This window comes from Choloepus didactylus, chromosome 4 (genome assembly GCF_015220235.1).
Source record: "Choloepus didactylus isolate mChoDid1 chromosome 4, mChoDid1.pri, whole genome shotgun sequence".
In the NCBI taxonomy this organism is placed as follows: Eukaryota; Metazoa; Chordata; class Mammalia; order Pilosa; family Megalonychidae; genus Choloepus; species Choloepus didactylus.
In genome coordinates this window covers 152,451,571-152,474,463 of record NC_051310.1, presented here as the reverse complement: position 1 = coordinate 152,474,463, position 22,893 = coordinate 152,451,571, and the positions used below count along the sequence as shown (strand labels likewise).

General features: G+C 37.3%; 1 protein-coding gene across 1 annotated transcript; it reads left to right on the top strand.

The window, feature by feature from the left end:
* Positions 1-21,844: 21,844 nt before the first annotated feature.
* Positions 21,845-22,681, top strand: LOC119532910 (olfactory receptor 11G2-like). The gene has a single exon (XM_037835147.1). It carries the CDS (start codon positions 21,854-21,856, stop codon positions 22,679-22,681), a length of 828 nt encoding a protein of 275 aa, XP_037691075.1. The 5' UTR covers positions 21,845-21,853.
* Positions 22,682-22,893: the final 212 nt, after the last annotated feature.

The following is a 22,893-nucleotide window of genomic DNA, read 5'->3' as shown; positions in this document are numbered from 1 at the left end:
CTGAAATGAGGTATGTTACTCTCCAGGCAATTTTCACAGTAACTTGGAATCAGCAGATTGCCCTTTAGTATATAAATCTTACTCTGAGAGGGCACAATCTTACCTACTAATAAAATTGTGCCCTATTCCATTGGAGCAGAAAAAGGTCGAATTCACTGAGGTATCTTCATTTTAGATATGCAAAGGAGATGCACACTCTGTGGGGTGATAGCATGGCTTAATTTAATACTTGCTTGGAGGGCCAAGGCTAGCCTGTAAAATCACATAATTAGAAATCAGCTCCTCACCTGTGAGGTTTGACCAGCAGTGCCTTTGTCCAAATTTTAGAAAGCACACTGTAGAATGTTGAATTGTGTCCCCAAAAAGATATATTCAAGTCCTAACTCCTGGTACTTGGGAATGTGTTCATATTTAGAAATAAGGTCTTTGCAGATGTGATTAGTTAAGGCTCTCAGGATGTAATCATCCTGGATTAACCTGGGGCCTAAATCAATGACTGATGCCTCATAAGAAGAGGAGGGAACCCACACAGAGAAGCAAGATAGAAGACCACATGATGATGGAGGCAGAGATCAGAATGATGTGTCTACATGCCAAGAAACATCAACCACCAGAAGCCAGGAGAAAGGCATGGAAATCTTTTCCCCTCAGAGACTCCAGGAGAAACCAGCCCTGTCAATAACTTCTGGTCTCCAGAGTTGTGAGAGAAACCACACAGTCTGTGGCAACTTATTGTGTAAGCACTAAGAAACTAACACACACACCACAGGGAGGTCCATGCATACATCAGAGTGCACATTGTGGCTCCTGGGGTGTTTCAGTTTGCCTTTAGCTGCCTAAATGCAATGCACTAGAAATGGGCTGGCTTTAGCGATACGGATTTATTAGATTACAAGTTACAATTCTAAGGCCATGACAAATGTCCAAATTAAGGCATGAGCAAAAAGACATCTTCTCTGAAGAAAGGCTGCTGGCATCCAGGGTTCCTCTCTCACATGGGAAGGAACATGGCGATGTCTACTGGTTCTTCTCTCCTGGGTTCTGGTTTCAGTGGCTCTCTCTATCTCTCTCTCTCAGCTCCTGTATGTCCTTCTTGCTTCTCTGGACATTTCTCTCTCTGCTCTCTCTCTTTCTCTGTTTCTACCTTTTATCCTTTCATAAAGAGGTCTGGTAAGGATTAAGACACACCTTGAATTGGTTGGATCACATCTCAATTGAAATAACTTAACCAAAGTTCCCACCCACAATAGGTCTGCACCTACAAGAATGGATTAAGAAAACACGACCTTTTCTGGGGTACATGACAGCTCCAAACTACCACACAGGGCAAAGGCTGGGGACAGTCAGCCTCTCACTTTTGTCCAGCGTCCCTTACACCAGAACAATCTGCAGAGGTGACACAATGACCGTTGGTAGAGGAGGGAAGAAGTGAGCTGCAGATAGACTTCACTACATTTTCTCATCAGAAATGTTGAATAAGAAGGGAAAGCATTTGTTGGATCCTCCGACCCTTCTAAAGAAAGTGGTAGAAGAAGGAGGGGATCAAAACAGCACATCAGTGTCCATCAATTATCTCTTGAATTGAAGCTCAGAATTTTGTTCTCAGCTGAATATTTAGTTTTCTGCCTATTTTTCTTTACAAAGATTAGTAGATATTCAATGTAAATTATCATCAATAAGACACTTTAGAATGGCGGCCAGGTACAAAATAAATATACAAAAGGTAATAAACAGGAAAAGAATATAATGGAAGGAAAATGCTTTTCATAATAGCAACAAAAATGGTAATATATCTTGAAATAAACTCTCCAAAAGGAGTAAATCTCTGTGAAGAAAACTGTAAATATTTACTTTGAAACATTTTTAAATGACATGAATAAATGAAGACATATACCATGTTTCTGGATGTGATGAAAAAATCAGTAAATTTGCCATGCCATCCCAAATAAATTTGTAAATTTAATTAAACCAATAAAATAAAGATACTAACCTCAGAATCATACCAATTCAAATGTTGAGTAATTGGAGATAATGTCAGTTATAGTAAATCCATAGTATAGAATATCATACAGCCATTAAAAATCATGTTTTGAAATGTACTTTATGACTTCAGAAAATGCTAACAATATAATGCTAACTTTAATTTTTTTCTGAAATATAAAAGACATATAAAATTGTTTCCAAATTTATTTGATAATTAGGAAATTACAGGAAACAAGTACCTCAAAACTTCACAGCTGCAATCTCTGGGCAGTGAAATTAGGTGATTTTACTCTGCTTTTATATGTATTTTGTAAATTTATGGTGATAAGCATGTTATTTTTTTCTTCTCAGAATAAAAATATTTCTAAAATTTTAACTCAAAATTCTCAACTTGACAGTGTTAAGGAAGGCTTGCTCTTTATTTCTAATTCTGCCCTGTGAGTGAAGTGAGAAGGGGTCATGCTTCAGGAACTGAGTGTTTCAGCATAAAGGGACTTTGGTCTGGAGTCCAGTGCTGCTCCTGAAGCAGCCACTGAGGAGCCTTCAGCAGCAAAATATGTAAAGAATCTAGGTGAGAGACCCTATCCCCAAAACTAAAATTGCTTCAAAACCCATACGCTGGGTGGAGGTCTAACCCTTCAAGGAAAAATTAAAACATACATAAGTACATACATACTTATGTACATGAATACAGTCCAAACTTACAGTATCTTAAATTCTGTATAAATGGTCTAGGGAAATTTTCTTGCAGCCTAGAGCTCATTTAGGGTCAAGGGTCTGTGTCAGAGCAGCATGTGTTGTTTTGGGGCCTCAGTGTCTTCCCAGCAATACCAGTGGTATAAGCTCGTCACGTAAGGAAACAAAGTATTACAGGGGCTCTAACTTCTGGGTTTTCTACTCTCTCCGCATATCTGTTCTCCTTTATAACATCTGCATTTCCCCTTATCCATGTCAATTCTTCAAATTTCCTCATTAAAAATTAGCCCTTGAGAAAGATATAAAATTGCAACTAAATAAACCATCCACCAATAGATAAAGTGTTAAGAACACAGTGGCATGTGAACAAGATAGAATACTTAACCAGTACTTTAAAAAGTAGTTTAAAGATTGTCCTGAAATGTGGGTAAAGTCTTCAGATATACTATTAAGTGAGAAAAATAGTATTCAAAATTATATAGTTATTTTATGATTAGAAGTAGCTCAGGAATGGGAAAAAATGGAAAAGAATGCAACAAGGTATTAATAATGATTTGATTTAGAGGGACTGGTAGTGCCAATATTTTTCTATATTTTCCATATTAGTAAAATTTTTCTTAGTTTTAGTCTCTAAAATAATGTTTGTATTGAGTACAAATAATGTATTCCAGTGTTTTACAAATTAAAATGATTAAAACCTTCATGTAAGTGCAAAAAGTGTTAATGTTCAATAGCCTCAGGAACAAGGAGGTGACGTCAAACTCCATTTCTCAGGCGTAAATTATCTTAATGAGATATGAGTGATTATTATTATTGCTGTTACAACAGGACCTATTATCATCATAAACACCACTCCCCATAAGATGCAGTAGTCTTATTTAATAAGAACATATTTTAACAGGTGAAATTAATATCAAAAATGACCTTTCATGTATCTTAAGAAAATCAGTCTCTGGATATAGACTGTATTTTGAAAACAAAACAGCAGAAGTCTGCTTTGTATTACTGAGCTATACAGCATTTTACACATGTAATAGAGATCATAGACTACATGGGGGATTAACATTGGAAGCCAATAATTATCCATAGGGAGATTTTGACTGAAAAAGAAGATTCTTGTTTGAAGGAAGTTCACATTGCCAAAGTGTTCCTCATTTTGCCACCTCTGAGGAAGGGCAAGTGGGCTTTAAGGATCTTCAAAGAACTTAACTGACTAGTAAGCAGTTTTTCAAAGAATGCATGAGATGAGGATAGGATTTTAAAGTGAGTTAGTTGCCTAGTTAAAGTAAAGAAGAGAGTTAAAAATAAGAGCCAGCATTAGTCAGGACAAACTTTGCTTTGCTGAAAATCCAGTTTAAGCAACAGTTTCTGCTACAGTATTGAGTTTAGCATTAGTACTGTATGATTTATTTAATAATGCCATAATCATTCTCAAAATCCTTTCTATAAAATATTTAATTCACATCATTGCTTTCATTTCGACTTTATTTTGTCCTGTGGCCATTTATTTAAACATATCTATCCAAATCATAATGAAGGAACAAAAGAACCTAAGACTTGGTTCATAGATGTATTGTCTGAATATATTGTTGCAGGGCAAAATAGGCTGCTATTGCACAACCACCCCTCTAAATGAGGCCTTAGAGTATAGTGGTGGAGAAAATTCTCACAATGGGATGATTTAGGAGCAATCCACTTTGTGTCCACTTTTTATTGTGGATGAAATGGCCCACTATACAAGATAATACACATAGAAGAAAGGGTATTGCAAAAGACTTCAAGACTGGCCAGGTGAACAAAAGGAACCAGATAGGAAGATCAGAGACAAGGAAGTCTGAGGAGAAGACATGTGGATGGACCTTTGAGACTGAGCATAATGTATGCAGATCGTTGTGGCTCAAATCAGTGCCCTTCAGAAACCAAGTCCTGCAGTGGAGGCACTCACTAGTTAGGCAGAAAGGATGAGTTATTCAGTAGCTCTCAGGCAGCCCTGTCCTCATTCACCTCAGAGCTTCCACAAAGTGCCCACAAGGAGAGTGGCAGAGCTAGAAGTGATCAATCAGCCACAAAATATGGGCATTCTCTTACCTTGGTTAATACAGCCACTGGCACTCTTTTTTCATCCTACCAGCAGCAGAGACCAATGCTAAACATTCAAATCACCACCATTCTTAAAGGAAAACAACCAGCAACTGGTGGCAAACTGATTACCTCAAATCCTTTCATTCTAGAGGGTGTAAAGATTTGTCCTTTCTGTGTTTTTTTTTTTTTTTTTTTTTTCCTGGATAAGGGTTTGGCTTCATTTTGCAGAGCTTCTCCACCACTATCCTCGCGATTACAGAACACCTGATTAACTAATATGGATTCCTCACATAGCATTACAAACCAAAGGAAGTGGAACAATGGACACACAATCAAAGCTTTCACCCAGAAGCAGTCTACTTAATAGAACATTGGAAGGTACTATTAAGGGCTAACCAAAGTTTCTCAACCTCAGCATTATTGCTATTTTGGGATGGACAATATTTTACTGTGGGGAGATGTCCTGTTCATTGTATGCTGTTTAGAAGCATCTTTGGTCTCTATCCAATAATACCAGTAGCAGTTCCTCAAGGTGCGAAAATGACAAATGAGTCAAGCTATTGTTCAATTTACCCTGGATGGTGTGGGATAGGAGGAGGTTGCCAAGAACCAACTCAGGTAAGCAATGACATCAACTTGGGGATGTGACCCTGTAAATTCTGGGCTTTACTCACCACAATGTCTGCATGAGTTATATATATATCTAGTCAATGGCCAATAAAGGGGGCTGAAACCCCAAAACTAAAATATGACAATGGCAACCAATGAGTGGAAGTAAATTCGAATCCTTTTCCCATAATTCCCAGTGATCTACTTGCAGGATTTGCTCTTACTGTTTATGTGACAATAAGAGCTCCTGGATAAACCATGGTTACTAAGATGGGAGGGGGAAGCTTCTACAAGGGGACCCAGAATGGGTTCTACTGAACTTGAAGCTATGGCTGCTTCTATTTGGAATTCTCTTACTGGTGGAACAATAGACAAAGAAGTCAGTACGCTGGTCAGTGTGATCTATTCTAACTATCAGTGGTTGCCGCTATACAATAGGAACAAGGAAGAGATTAGCTGGAACTCAGAGGGCTCGGAAGAGTTTCTTTCAGTGCTTTCATGCCCAGTAATTCCAGCGAACAATATATGCGGTATGCATAGCCTGACAAGGGCAAAGCAACCCCAGTCTCAGAATCTTCAGAGATGAAGGTCTAGGTGCCCCAATTGGCAGGCCCCTTAAACCATCTGAATTGCTGATGGAAGATGAGATACTTCTATAAGGACTGGTGGAGGGAGGTGCTGAATACCTGTGATGGCCATTTATTAAATCATTTTTATAGATTGCAGGCTTCTAAAACCTTGAGGGCTCAAACAGACAGGACATTACAGGGAACAAGTGGAGCTGAGTAGTGCAAGTAGGGGACTATAACAAAAGCTTTTAGTGTCTTACATTATATCCTTTCAGCTTACCTCTACTGGCAGTTGCAGCTTCCTGGACAGTAGCAAGCCTAGACTTATTGTGATAGTGTTCAACCTCCAGAGCAACATATGCGTTTTCACTTTCTGCCTTGGGTTCTGTCGGCTAGACAAATGCAGCCAGGGTATAAGGGAACCAATGTTCCAAAGACAAACATCAACTAATGGTGGAGGGAGTCATTGGATAAACATTCCAACTTCTCAAACTCCTGGCAGAATCAAGCCCCAACTGCTTACCCTAGAGACTTGAATAATACAAACTGACATGGTTGTCCCTGATTCCAAGTCTCACTCACCCTGCTCTCTATTCCTCTTTCCTAGGAAACCCCAAATAAGCTATGCACTCAAGAACTCATCTCAGGTTATGATTTGGAAAACCTAAAGTAAAACAAGTTTTAACTGTGATCTGCCTCAATTATGCCTTTCACAATTATGATACACGAATGTTTCCACCCCCATACATACATTTACTTCCTGTTTTAAACATTCCAGGTTAGAAAATTTGTAGTTCCTCATCCCTTTCATGGCCAACCTCTCCACTATTGCCTTGAGCCCATCCTCTCAAACATATTCTGAGACTTCATACCAAAACTTACTTTTTGTTTCTTCAGAAACTTGAACTTTAGTTTTTTACCTCTCCAAAGATTTTACCCAAGTAGGAGAGAAAAGAAGTAGGATGGATTGAAAGGAGGAGATTAAGAAAGAAAACATCTCCCTGGAATGTGCTCACTTTTAGAGTCCTACATTTTTCCTCCTTATCTTGATGACATGAAAGAAGAAAGTCAACCTCTACTTCATCTCTCATGCACTCCTTAATCCAGCATTTCCGAGTCCCACATCCTCTGCTCTGCTTTTCTGAGGCTACCAGTGATCTTCATGTTTCTGTAGTGGGCTAACATTAATATTCACACAGAAATTTTCTCTTTCATATAAGAAGACCTTCAGATCAGATCTGCCATCACTTTCATTGGTCATCCTCTTCACCAGAATACACATGGACAACTCTACATTCTTGTAAATGGGATTTGAAAGCTAGTGTGACAGCCTGGACTTATGTTTTCTAATGATCAGTTGCAGCCCCTTATGAAAGACTGAAGGTGAAAAGTGAAAAAAATCCTCTACAGTTACACCCCAAAATTTAGAGAATTTATGATTTTTGATGTTTGATGTGGAATATATGGAAATCTAGCATTTCCCACAGTTTAATATGCCTATAAATCACCTATGGATCTTTTTAAGGAACAAATTCTGAGTCGGTAGGTATACCTGGGGCCTGAGATTTTGCTGTTCTAATATGTTCCTGGGTGACACTGAAGTTGAAACACTTTGAATAGCAAGGTCTAGTCAAAGCTTATTGACAATATCAGAGGAGACAAGTTCCTAAATATGAATATATCTCTAACTGAACCATGTAACAATAGGTAAGGGTCAGAATTGGGAGAGAATATTTTGAATTACCTTTGTCAATGTTTCTTTCTCACAGTAAGACCTTTCCCTGATTTCTGATAAACTCTAATAAAATTCTTCCACCTAAATCATATCTTTACTAAGTTGCCTCCTGAAGTGCCATGATTACACAGATTAGAAATGGTCGGCCATAAAATTTCCAATGTAGTACAAGATAATGTGTGGCACTGTTATGGATTGAATCATATCCCTAGCAAAAGTATGTTCAAGCCCTAACCCCTAATCCTATGGATGGGAACTCATTTGTAAATAGGACCTTCAAAGGCCAAATTAAATCTGAGTTGGCTTAATCAAAGATGGATGAAGTCCATATAATCAGAGGAAATTTGGATGCAGTCACTTAGGAGAAGCCAGAGAAAGAAACAGATTGTCATGTGACAGAGGCACAGATGTGTCTACAAGCCAAGGAACCCTAAGAATTGCCAGCAAGCCAGCAACCAAATGCACAGGCTCCTGGAGAAAGCATTACCTGGCATTACTTTGATGGTGGACTTTTAGAATTTAAAACTGTGGGATAATAAATATATTTTGTTCAAACCAATGAGTTTGTGGTATTTGTCATAGCACCCTGGCAAACTAGGACTGACATCATTATATTTTTAAAAACAGACAAAACAATACTTTCAATTGCAAATGTCTATGTGCATTATGTAGTAATATTACTGCACAGGTATATGAAAGATATCTATTATACATTTGTACTTTCTTGACAATATATTTTTTAAATTAGCTTTGCTTATTCATGTACTTCTTATTCAGCTAACTACTGTATTTTTGTTGCATAAATGTACAACTTATTCATCCATTTTTCAGTTGTTGAATATTCAGATCATTTCCAGTTGCTCTTGTTGTTGCTGTTGGTTTTTTTTTTTTTGGTTGCTGTTACTGAGTTCTCAGTTTTGTGTTGTTTTTTTTTTATAATGCTACAAACAATACTGCAATGGACATTGTTGTATTATATTTCCACTTGCACATAAGTGAGATTTTCCTGTGATAAATATCAGGAGAGAATTACTAGGTTAGAGGACATCTGATCATCAAATTTACTAGATATTGCCAAAGTGGTATACATTGTGATCGAACCTGTTAGCTCCCAGCCTAATTGTATGAGTCCCCATTTCTCAATATTCTCTCAAATATACAACATTTGAGACAAGAGAGAAAACATTGTAAATGCAAATTGGTAAAATTCTTTATCACTTTCCTTTGTTCATTTTGTGCCTCACCTATGTTAAACATTGGACCACAGTGCTGATATAAACCAGATCCGGCCTATTCTTTTGGAGTTTAGGATTTACATTCTAGTGTAAATCCTAAACCATAAATAGCTAGATAAATAAATGTTAAATTAAAACATTTAGTGTTTTAAAGGAAAAGTAGATAAAGCTTAAATACTGTACAATAGGTTGCGAGTGAGGAATTAGTCCTAGTCTGCAAGTAGGGGAAGCCTGAAAATGTGATGCTTAAGTTAAGAGCTGAAAATGAGTAAAATCACCTAGGGAAAGGGAAGGGGGCATATACATTGATGATACTACAACTTAATGAGGAATTAACAAGCTTATATTTCCATGAAGTAGGACAATTCTTGGAAAGAAAACAGACCAGTCCTATATTCCAACTAAGCCTTCCAAGTCAAGAAGTTAAAAATCACTGCAGGAGAGAATAAGCATATATTTGCAGGGCCGCCTGGGGAACTGGGGAAAAATATGGAAATGTTGGACTTCCCCACCTGGGTTATTACTGATATTCTCACAAACATTGAGGACTAAAAATTGGTAGGATGAGCCCTTGATCTTGGGGTGTGCCCATGTGAAGCTTGTTGCTGCAAAGGAGAGCTGAGCCTCTTTATGATTATGCCTAAGAGTCTTCCCCAGAGAACCTCTTTTGTTGCTCAGATGTGGCCCTCTTTCTCTCTAAGCCCACATGACAATGAACTCACTGCCCTCCCCTCTCTATGGGACCGGACTTCCAGGGACATAAAACTCCCTTGCAACGTGAGATATGACTCTCTGGGGTGAGCCTGGACCCAGAATCATGGGATTGAGAAAATCTTCTTGATCAAAAAGGGGAAGTGCAATGAAACAAAGTTTCAGTGACTGTAAGAATTCAAATGTAGTTGAGAGGTCACTCTGGAGGGCATGCTTATGCACTATACAGATATCCCTTTTTAGTTTTTAGTGTATTAGAATAGCTAGAAGGAAATACTTGAAGCTGTCAAACTGCAATCCTGTAGCCTGGATTCTTGAAGATGATTGCATAACTATGTGGCTTACATGGTGTGACTGTGTGACTGTGAGGACCTTGTGGCTCATGTCCCCTTTGCCCAGTATATGGACAGATGAGTAGAAAAATGGGGACAAAAACTAAATGAAAGATAGGATGGGATGGGGGGAAGAGGTGTTTTGGGTTTATTTTATTTTATTTTTTATTTTATTTTAATTTTTTGGAGTAAGGGAAAAGTTAGCGAGTTGATTCTTGTGATGAGTGCCCAGATATGTGGTGGTGCTGTGAGTGGTTGATTCTACACGGTGGATGATTGTAGGGTATGTGAATGCATCTCAATAAAACTGCATTTGAAAAAATCACTGCAGGGAGTTTAAAGAAAATATAGGTTAGAAAAATCATATTGATAACCCAAGAGTTATCTCTATTTATTTAATGGATATGCTAGTGATATTAAACATATTTAACAGTCTTCATGGCACAAGTACTGTCTGATCACAGTGGGCCCCATTCATTAGGGGTGAGCAGGATCCTAGTGCCCCGTGTTCCAGACATTAATCCTTAGCTCTTTGGCTGCTGGGTCAGGGGAAGCCCGGGGCTCCTAAGGGAAGGTGAGGCATGAAGGCAGGGATGAGCTCTCAGGAGACAGTCACCAACTGCTGTGGAGTTACTTCAGTATTTTCAACAGCCAGCACAGGAAATTTTGTATTTAATCTTTGTTTCAGTTGAGTAACCACTTTTGCTCATTTAGTTTCAGCTTCCTTATTACCATTAGGTCCTTTTGCAACTCACCATCTGAATAAGCAGAATATCCACTGTCTCAAGGAGACAGTTTCCTTTCTTTGTAACAAAATCTAGGCAAAAGTAAACATTTTCTCTTCACAAAACAGAAATGAAGAAAATGCCCTCAACAAAGTATGTCATCATGAATGTGGATAAGGTCCTAAAATGAAATTAATTAATCAAATATAATTGAGAGAGAAGATTGCTAAATATGACCAAGTAACATTAATACTTATGTGGCAAATATTACATGAATGAAATGAATATGTAAATGTCACGTAAAGGAGAGCTAAAGGCTAATATCTATAAATTATAAATCATTACTTCCACTCCACAAGACAAAATACTCAGAAAGAGTAAATGAGCTAAAAAATTTTGAATGAAAAATCCATTAAAAAGAGGCAAAATTTCCAATAAAATACTAATTGTTTTTTAGTTCATACTAGCTTAGAAAGTTGATAACCATAAAAACAAGTATGTTCATGAGGGGAGGCATATAATATTTCAATGGGTCAATTTGAAGATATGTACTCAAAAGAGGCCTAAAAATCATATAGACTTTATCTAGCAACTCTACTTCAAATAATTTAATCTTAGAGAACATCATCCCAGAGTTGTCTGCAATAGAAGAAAAAAATGCAAACCATTTAAATGGCCAATAGATAATTGCTTAAAAACCTTATCCTCTATTTATACAGTGAAATAATATACAACTCCTGACAATTATGTAGTATTATATTTAATAACATGAGAAATGCTTATGTAAGTCTGCGTAAAAAACTTAGAATCCAAATATAAATATATATGTACATAAATTTACATATGTGTATATATATGTATATATATGTACATACACATGTATATATACCCATTTTAAATATAAGAAATAAAAAACATGTATAGTAAGTTTCACAATTTAAATAAAAATATTTTTCTGACTATAAAGATAAATGGAAGGGAAAATCTCAAATGTTACATGGTTGTAGCATTTTCTTTTTGCTGATATGTTTTCTCAAGATTTTCTTTAATGAAAATGCATGTAGAAGAAACACTTGTTAAAAGAAATTAACCTTTAAAGAGATCTCAACAAGGGAAAGAATTCACAGATCATTGTTCTAAAGACTACATATATAGAAGGGGCAGAAGAGGTGGAGAGAGCTATGTGCACAAGACTTTTGGAGGATAGTTCCAGCAAGATAGGAATTAGTTAAAGCCTGTCTCCCATTCACTTAACATAGGCAATTGCCTCAATTTATCAAAATATCACCTTGGTCCAGTGTATTCTGACTTAGGTATGTACCACTCTGGCTTGAGCAAAACCTAAAATATGAATAGTTACATCAAAGGTGGGTGTGAGACTCTCAAAAGGATTCAGAAAGATTGTATTACATTCAGTCTCACTGAAAATTAACTAGGTAAGGTACAAACATATTATGTAGGAGCAGGGAAGGACAGGAGCAGAGTGGTAAAATGAAAATGTAAGGTGTGTCAATTTCAAAAGTTTGTAAATTATACTTCCAAGATCAGTTTTTAAATGACAGTATATACAGTGAGCCTCTTCTCTCTCTCCTCCGAAAATATGGAAGGGAATATGAAAAACTTCAGAGCCTTGAACATTACTCCCAAGAAGGCAGGGTGAAAGGGCAGGTCCCAGGTGTCCTGAACTGTGCTGCTCACAGAGGCCAGACCCACAGCAGAGCCTGTGATGCTCCCAAACTGCTCTGACTTGAAAAGAGGTGCTGAGGAAGATGGGTTCACTTCAAATGGCCACTTCATTCCAAAACTTTCAGGAGCTGGTTTCTACCCAGTGACCAAATCCAGAAACGTAATTAGCACCAAAATTGCTTTAGGTACTTTTAACTTGACAAGTTAAAAAAAAAAAAAAAAGAAAACAAACAAAAAAAACTTTTGTTTTTCTTTCAGAGAAGTTGTTTATAAAATCACATGGAAAATACAAAGTCCCCATTTTTCATCCCCCTATTATTAACACCTTGCATTAGGGTGGTGCATTTGTTACAAATGATGAAAGAATATTATTATTACAATTGTCCTATTAATGATAGTCCATTGTTTACATTAACTGTTTCTCTATCCAAAGGAAGGGTTGTTTTCTGTTCGCTTGTTTTCCTTCACACTAAAATGATTTTTCTTACCTGAGATTGAATGAGCTTAGCATTATCCTGGCACATTCAGGCTTATGCAGTTGGACCAGTCCCAGGGCTTTACTGTCTGAGGACAGCTACCTACTAAAGTCACATGGAGCAGAAGTCAGACAATGAGCTCACAGGAGATGTCACAGAGCCTCAGTTGTCATGGTAATGTTAGAAGAGTACACAGAGAAGGTTAGAAGGGAAAGGAAAGAGAAAAGATAAAGAAAAATGAAGGAAAAGTTGAAAAATAATAGAAAAGCATGCAAAGCCTAAACTTGTAGTTGAGGAATGTGTGTGGAACTTTCAGGAAAAACAACTTTCAGAAAGCGTGACTTCCCAACAGCTTACTGCAGCCAATGATTTCATGGAGAAATGATTTCTGAGGTACATTTCAGTTTATGGTAAATGAAAAGGGATTGGGACAGATTAGGAAGTACACAGATAATTGTAATACCAAGAAGTTTATATTAAGGAAGCTAGATAGCCACCAAGATGGCAGAGAGTCAACTGATGTTTTCAAGATGAAAATAATTGAGTTGAATGTGAAAATATTTTGAAATGTAGTGCAAATCCCCACATACTCCAGGAGCTCTTCCAAAGTACAAAAAATTGGAGTGTCCATGAGTTAGCACTGAGTGTAGAGCAAAAAAAGGTACAAGAAAGCTAGTTACTCTACATAGCATTATTCTAGATATTTGTACTAAATTACTCCCATTATCAGTCTGTGGAGTACAGGCAGAGAGAATGTGCTACACACAAACCCAAGGAGTCATTCAGTTTGAATAACACGAGGAGGCTTATCCAGCCACCTTGCGGTTCTGGATCAATGTGCACAAAGCTTGGAGAACAGAGTGTGGTCCTGAAGGGAATCACACAGAGCCTAGCTGAAGAAGGAAAGTCCAGAATCATCACTATCAGCCTGGGATGACAGTGCATTTACTTAATCAGATAAAAAGTATTGGGTCTAAAATTCTGCCCACAAGATGTATTTTTGCCATAATAGACACCCTAGAGTTTGTTCCTACCAAATGACATTAACTAGACTGTGAGCTCTTTAAGTGCAAAACTTGATTAATCTTGTATCTTGAGAATCTAAAAGTAAAACATTTCTTCCTGAAATCATGCTGTACCAATAGACAAAATTACCAATAGAATAAAATTAATCAACAATAGTGCTTGAAGTTACAAGGTTATTTAAGAAATTAGTCAAAATGGTGATGATTATAATGTTCATTGGAGTGAAGAAAAGACATAACAATTTAGTAATAGCTGGAACAATACTCAGATTAGTATTATATCCATTAGAACCATATCCATTACTCTACTGAAAAATAATAAAACACCAAGCTGAATTATAGAGAAATCTAATCTCATATCCTGTGTGAATTTGTTTCATTACTTGAAAAATGTATGCTGCATGTGAAAACTTCTTCTTGCCCCTTGCCTGGCATAGGGTAGACTTGAGGGAGGGCCCTGGGAACCTGAGTGCTTAAGAAGACCCCAGGTGAGTCTTAGACACCCTGAAGTCTGAAGGTCACTAGACTGTACTGTAGAGAGGAACAGCTTGTAAAACCAACACATTTGAGGAATAAGCATATTGTTCCCCTTGGTGGGTAACTGGGAAGTTATTTAGGATACTGGGATTTGTTAAAATGAATTTTAGCTGCAACTTAGGCACTTGTGATGGAAGGGGATCCAGGAGCCCTTCAAGCAACTAGTGACTTTGAATAGTGGGTCTGGTTTTTAAAATCCGGAGCTAATGTGAGGTATTGGGTAAGCAGCAAACATGGGGGGCAGGGAGCACTGCTGCAGTGAAAACCACACCAGGGGATTCAGTGAGGTCCTTTCCCTTTTGAGCTCATCTTTGAAATAAAACCCGCTGGTGAACTGAGTGATACACTGTGATTGCCCCTGCTGCTCCTGTGGCAGTGCCTCAAGGGACAAAAATGACTGGAGGGGATACATAATAATCCTTTTTGTATAACAGCTAAAGAAAATCTATGAGGACCAACCTGTGTCAGTGCTGCTTCAGGAATCCAAAACCTTGGAGTGTTTACGAAAAGAAAACAGGCACACATGTTGGAGTCACTTAACTATCCTGACTCAATTTTCACTTTGTTGCAAGAATTGCTAGATAAAAAGGGCCTTGATCCCTACAGTTACAGGTATAAATCTATAAATATTTTAGAGTTTAGAAAAACGTAGTACAGACAATCATAAATAATTATTTTACAAACCCACATATCTGTTTTATGGGCCCTCCAAGAGAACATTCACAAAATATGTTTGAAAATCCTGTTAGAGTAATCATAGCCTGCAATTCCTTATTTTTCTCCTTTTTTCCAGATATATGATGATGGGATTCACTGAGCTTTGGATGAATCAGAGATGAAACTTCTGAAATTATGATTTAAAAATCTCTCTATTTGTAAAAGGAAAACTGAATTTGTAGTACCAGGTGGATTACACAGTGTTGTAATGCAGAAACCAATTAGCCCTTCAATATGATAATCTCAGAAAAAGGAGAAATGAGCAGAGTAATTCTCAAAGAGAAACAAGTCTGTTCTTCAAATCAGGAGATGGAGGAAGAATAGTTTCCTCAGGCAGGGGAGGGCAAGTGTCATCCCCTGAGAGGGGAGGCTGAATGACTTAAATATTCAAGATCCTCAGCTTCTTCAAAGTCCACTCAGATGTCCCCATTCAAAGTTTCAGGCTCCCAATCTACTTTGATTATCTTTAACTGCATTAATAACCACCCAAAGAATAGTGATTAAAAACAGCCATAACTACTTGTTGTATCTCACATGTATGTGGATATACTGGAATTGGCTGGGAAATTCTTTTGTTCCATGTGGTGTTGGATCACTCTAGTCATTTGGAAGCTTGACTGCACCTGGAACAGCCAAGAGAGCTCACTTGCAAGGCTGTTACTTGTGACTGGCTGCTGGCTCCACGCTAAGTTGATGCTGTCAACTGGAGCAACATGTACAGCTCCACATGTTCCAACAGGCAACATGGAAGATCCAGCTCTCTTAAGGGCAAACTCAGAAGTTACTCAGCTTCACTCCATCACTTTCTACTAGTCAATAAGGGTCAGGACCAGCCCATATAAAAGCAGAGGGGAAGTGGATCCCACAACCTGAGAGGAAAATGGCCAGGCTACATTACAAAAGAGCATGTACTTTGGAGATATTCTTTGGACCATTTTGGAAACATTTTAACAGTGTCCACTCTCTGATCATGACTAATCACACTTTTCACAAATGTGAAGGCCAAAAGGCTCATCTAATTATGACATCAGTTTCAGTCCAGAATTTTGCCATTAAAATGATGAAGTTCTTGGATGCAGTAAAATAGCAGAATAAGTTCAATATTCACTCCTGTTCAAAAGGAGGGAGATATTCCTCTTCTATTTTCTTTTTATCTTCTTCTTTCATTCCCTTTGCAATAATTCAGCAATAACACCATCAGATCTGGAAGAAAAAGGTGGGAGTCTGTGGTGGAGACCTGACCTTTGGTAACCCAGAAGGGAATAACAAAATCCAAATGTGTTGACAGAGGTGGGGGAGGTGCAACAGGGCATACAACTTTAGAAACTGATAAAGGTTAGGGGTTGTCCAGGTATGAGAGTGGCCTGATGTGAGGTGTCAGTGCCAAAGCATGATAAGTGATCTGTTTATACAGGGAGACATGCTAATCAAAACTGGAGGATGGTTCCATACATGGGGACTTACCAAAAGAGTCAATAAATTAAGAGTAATGGAAGTCAGGTTTCTTACTGCCATAAAAGGGAGTAACAAATACAGAATAGGTGAAAAGTAGAAGGAACCCTGTGGTGTTGGACCAGAATTGAATGTACCAGTATGAACTCATGGTTCTCAATATATAGGGAAAATATAGAAATAAATCTATTTCTGAGAGTGGACAGTGATGTCCCCATAGCCATGAGCAGTGATGCCCTAGAAGCAGCGATACCTAATAGTAATGATCACATCTCATATTTTGTGTTAAGAGAAAGTAGAGCTCCTTAGGGAAATGGCTGATTTCAGGGCTGGAATACAAAAAGTACAAGATGAGCCTGGAACATCTTTCTTCTGCCATAAAGCAAGAAGGTACTTAAAGATTTATGGAGGCATATCAAAAAAACACAAAAGCAATGCTGAATGAGCTCCTACCAGTCAAATCGGGAACAATTTCAGCATCAACAGTGATGGTAACAGATTTATACTATTCAATAAAATAGGGGACTCTTGAGTCCTTATGGATATAAATAAACAATTGAATTTTTGATAAGGAGCAAGATATTTACATAGCTTTAGAGTATCACCTTGCAATCTGCTAAAAACAAAGGAGAAAATATTAATTTTATGGTGGAGTAGTCTGGCAGACATCAGGTTAATCATGTGATCCAGTGAATATTATCAGGAATGGGATGAATTGAAATCATGTGCCACCTGATAGAATGCAATAGAAGAATGTCACTATTCTGCTATTTCTGCCAAAGACAGATAAACTGAGTCTAAACTTAGGTAAATCAAATAAACTCAAACTGAGGAACAGCGTACAAAGTAACTGGTCTGTAATCTTCCCAAATGTCAAAGTCAGGAAAGTCAAGGAAAGACTGAGGAACTGGGCCAGACTGTGAAAGACTAAAGAAACATGGCAACTATGGCAACCAACGGTGTGACATTCAGATCTGTCTACAAGAAAGAACTTGCTTATCTGCTGTTGGGAGAGCAATAGCTGACAGCCGCTGGATACAGTTCACTTGGGGTCACTGCACATATGAGCTAAGGCCAGTTTCTTCCTGCAGCCAGCTTCAAAATCTGCCAGCATCGGCTTTCTCAGACCTCTGACATGAGTTGGATTCCCAAGGAAGCAGACTTTAAAATAGAGACTAACATGTAAGGAATGCTCCTGGGATCGACAGTATGGAGTAGAAGGAAAGAAACTAGAAAAGTGAACTACAATGCATTTGTTCATTAAAAATTTATGGTATCACAGTCAGTGAATAGGCATCCATGATAGAAGGATAAAATGCAACACTGTCTAATACAAGGTCAAGAAAAAAGTACCTGTAAGGACTCATTCTCTTACTTTCCACTATGATATCTCCCATCATTAGAAAAAGGAAATTTTAAAACTGTCTCAGGAATTTAAAAATAAAGCATTTGTAATAAGCAGAGCATCCAGTATATTCATTGAAACTATCTGCAATTCAAAATATAGCTCAGAATGAAACTTACAGAGTCAATATGACTGTATTCAGAAAATTCAAAACTATTTTGGAGGATGCTTTGTGAGTATACTGTTTAAATTCAAAGAGATAACATGGGAGAAACAATTAACATTGAAATCTGGAAAACTTCCAAAATCCAAAATTTGAATTGAAGACTATAATGAAGTCCCAATTTATGCAAAGAAGAATTGGAGATACTAGGACTGGGAGATAATATAACTGGATACATCACCCCAATTGACCTAGTTCCAGCACACTAGCCTCTTGCTCTTCACCCAACACAACAAGCATGGTCTAGATCCTAGTGTTAGCTGTTCCTTCTGCCTGAAATAATACTCTCTTGTCACCCTCATGGTTTGTTCCTTCAGTTTTTCAAGTCTCTGCTCAAATGTTAACATCTCCGTTAGGCTTTCCTTATATCCTACTTATAATTGCAAGACCTGCCTTCAACTCCAATGCCCCATTCCATTCCCATTCTTCATTTTTCTCAAATGAAAATAAAATTACTTTTTTACTTTGATTTCTTAACTTTCTATTACCCCACCAATTAAATTGAATTGCTTTAAGCAGGAATTTTTTGTTTACTTTACCACCATATCCTTGGTGTCTGTTAAGCACTCAATAAATGTTTGTTGAATAACCCTATACCACTGTAGCACTTAAAATGCCATTTTTTTTAGTGCTTGTGAAAAAACTGTAACTGACATGTCTCTAAGCAACAAAAATGAGAACTAATATTGCTTGACAAAGGGTATTAATTTTAAACATAAAATCAGGAATCTAAAGGCAGATCTTCCTATTGTAAAAATTAGGACAAACTCTATTACTATTTAATTATTCCCCAGAAACCTTCTGCAATGCCAGGTTATTAGAAGAACAAGTGAGAGTAAAATACAGTTCTGCAAGTGCACTTTTCCTCAGGGAATAGCAAGGCTTGGGATTTCAGTGTAAATATATAAAATTCAAAAACAAACACTTTTTAAACTATCAGGAAAGAGTGTCCCAAATCTCTAAAGGCCATGATGCAAGGAAGTAAATATATACAATACTTTCATTTGAGTTTTCATCTTGGCCATCAATATGAACTCTGAACCTGGGGAGAAAAAAAAAAATATTTAAGACTTACTCTTTGCAACTCAAGCAGATTGTAAACTTGATCATCCAATTCTTCAGAAGTCCTGCACCCAGTCTCACACTGTGGGTTAGTATGTTATTTCCCCTCTCTGACCTTTTTTCTCAGCCCATATGAGTTAAAACTGGTATCCTATTGCAACAAGTTCTAGGTTTTCTGCATCAATGGATTTATTGCCAAGTGCTTTCTTCTTGCTCTAACAATGTAAATATTTTTTTTTCGAGTAAACTGTGGCAGATGAGCTGGAAAATAGATACTTCTTTTTGCCCTGAGTCTTAGTAAATATTTTCATCTAGTTTCCTAATCCATTTAAAATAATTTTGAGTAATGTTTACAAAGAGGACAGAGGATTTAAGGTGAAATGTGTAACTGATAAATTGCTAGTGGATTTATTATCAATAGTATGATTTTTTTTTTCTTCTTCAGTAGAGATCATGGCAAATCTCTGAATCCACTGATATCTCCCCAATCTATATCTATCAGTTGCACTATTTTGATATGCTTTGGTTTTATGTAAAGTAACTTTTCCTTAAATGACAAAACCATTCATGATGTGTGCACTTTTAATTTATTGCACTTGTAGGATCTTTAAATAGTGACTTTATACAGTTAGTATCCCCCAGATATAGTTTAACAAGAGCCCAAACAAGGAGGGTATTGATTTTGGTTTGATGTACCACTATTCAGGTCTCACTGGCAGAGAAAATGACTAATTGAGATAGCTGCAAACAGATTCGTGATGAACTAAGACATATATCTGAGTGTAAAGAACACAAAATAAAATGTTTTAAAAATCAGCCAAACAAGTTATAAAGAAATTAGATAACTGGAAACCTGGGTATCTAACAGTAACCTGGGTTATCTAATTTCTTTATAACTTGTTTGGCTGATATAACTTTTGTGACTGAGTCAATTTTTCTTCAAAAATGAATTCAGCAGAATAATTTGTGAGCATCCCATGGGAAAGGGTATTTTTGAAACATTAATATTAATTACCTATATATTACCATTAATATTCCTATTATTCCTCTCCATTTACATATATTTTGTATTAAGTATCTGTACATAACTGCAATTTAAATATTCTGAACTTGAAAGCACTTTATTTTTCATTTCTAGAGTTGTTTGGGAATGACAAGATTCACTAATATCATAGCTTCCTGTGTCCAGACCAGAAGACACATCCTCAGCGGAGAAAGTAATATAATTGTTCAGAACAAAAACCCTAAGTAAGCGTTTTATGCATTGTACTACACAATCACAGCAGATCAAGGTAGAATCTTTGTTCAACAGGAGAAAACAAACAAAATCTCTAATAATCTGAGAAAAGATGGTACTGAGCCTACATTGCCAGCTTCTATGATGTGATCCATGTGGGTAGCAGATAGGCTGAGCTGACAGGTTGCCTGCAGACATGATAGAATCTACATAGCCTCATAGACAATGAGAAAATATAAATGGCAGTCCCTCCACATTAGGGGCCAAATGTGGTAGCCAAGCACTGGGTTTTAAGGGGATAAGATGTACAAAAGTTAAGCTGTGATTCAACAATAAAAAAACTAAAGAATAGGTTCAAGGAGTGAGTGAAGCAACATATTCCATGTTTCAAGGTTGTTGCAATGGAAAATGACTTGGATGGGTATTTTTAAAGTGCCAATCATATGTTTAAAAGGGATAGTAAATACCAAGCATAGAAAGCAGCTATGAGAAAAATAATATGGAAACTTACATGCAAGTAAACTTATATCTATTTTACAACTTTTTTTTGCAGTAAAATTGGCAAAGTCTAGCCACATTCAGCAGTTCAGACACTGGATCAGGGATTCCCTCTAAGATCAGTTGCCCCCAGGTGGCATATCTAGTTCACACATAGGAGTGAATCAGAACTTTTAACCATGTGATGGAGCTGAATCCAACAGGCTGAATAGAGAGGAAGTATTTTCTGTACACAACCATGTGTTGGGTATGGTCATATAAAAACCATACATCCTGGAGCCAGAGAGGTCCTTTTGATCATCTCCTTATAACACCATGGGAACAAACAGGAACATGCTCTGTACCATGGTAAGAAATCTTTCAAGGTGACTTTCTTGTCCTTTATTTTACTACTCTAATTAGAATAAGTTGCCTTTACATAATTCTTTAGAAAGTACTTCATATATGCTGAGTTGTTCATAAAATATTGTATGTGGTAAACACATGAGGATATACACAAACAGAAGTTATGACATCAAAATGACAATACTAGAACCCTTATATGTAATCCAGTCTCCTGAGTTTATTTAATGCTTAGTCCACCATGTTTTTTCTTATATTTATGTGCAGCCTATTAAAATGAAATAATATTCATCAAGCACGAGATGTGAAATAATATTTTGTTACTTTAGCAGAAACCTCATTGTTTAATACTTTATCAAATCAATGGTAAAGAAATTGGTGTTTTCAGGAAAAAACAGTATTCTCCTTTAAACTTCAATAGCTATTGTCATCTCCAAGACTTCCAGACTAATGAATGCATCTGGACGACAAACCATCAACTCCGTTAGCCACTTTATCCTCCTGGGCTTTCCCTCAAGCCCAGAAATGCAGCTCCTCTTCTTTGGACTCTTCTTAGTAGCCTACAGTCTGACTCTGATGGGGAACACAGCCATAGTCTGTGCTGTGCGGTGGGACCAGCGCCTTCACATCCCCATGTACATCTTCCTGGGGAATTTCTCCTTACTGGAAATATGTTATGTCTCCACAACCGTCCCTAACATGTTGGCCAACTTCCTCTCCACAAGCAAGTCCATCTCCTTTGTGGGCTGTTTTACACAGTTCTATTTCTTCTTCTCTTTCGGGTGTGATGAGGGATTGCACCTTTGCATCATGGCCTTTGACAGGTGCCTCGCCATCTGCCATCCTCTGAGTTATCCACGCATCATGACTAAAGAGCTGTACACTGGCCTCATCATCTTCGCATGGTCAGGTGGGTTCATTTTCTTCCTAACCCCAGTTTTTCTCATTTCACAGTTGCCTTATTGTGGCCCAAACACCATCAATCATTTCCTCTGTGATCCTGTCCCTTTGATGATGTTGTCCTGTTCTGTAGATACCACCACACAACTTATTTACTCTACTTTCAATGTTATCTTCATGATTGGCACTTTTGTCTTTATCCTTTGCTCCTATGCTGTGGTGACTCTGACAGTGCTATGGATGCCTTCAGCTACAAGCAAACAAAAGGCTTTTTTCACTTGTGCCTCTCATCTGACTGTGGTGTTCCTGTTTTTTGGCTCTCTTATGGTGATGTATGTTAGCCCTGGTTCAGGACACCCAGTGAGAATGCAAAAAATTGTGAGCTTGTTTTATTCTGTGATGACACCACTCTGTAATCCTCTAATTTATAGCCTTAGGAACAAGGAGATGAAGGCTGCTTTGAGGAAAATCTTCAGGATTGAACAAGCCACTCACAAAATATAAATGAACCCCAAATCCCATCTCTCAGATGTAACATATCTTAATAAGATTGAGTGATTACTGCTATTGTTATTATTATTATGTGACCCAGTATTACCTTAAATACCAATCAACACTCATAGTAGTCTTTATGCATTAGCATGTGAAATAGATTTTGTTTTGAAATTTTATCAAGTAAATGACATATTATGTGTCTTTAGAAAAATCAGTCTATA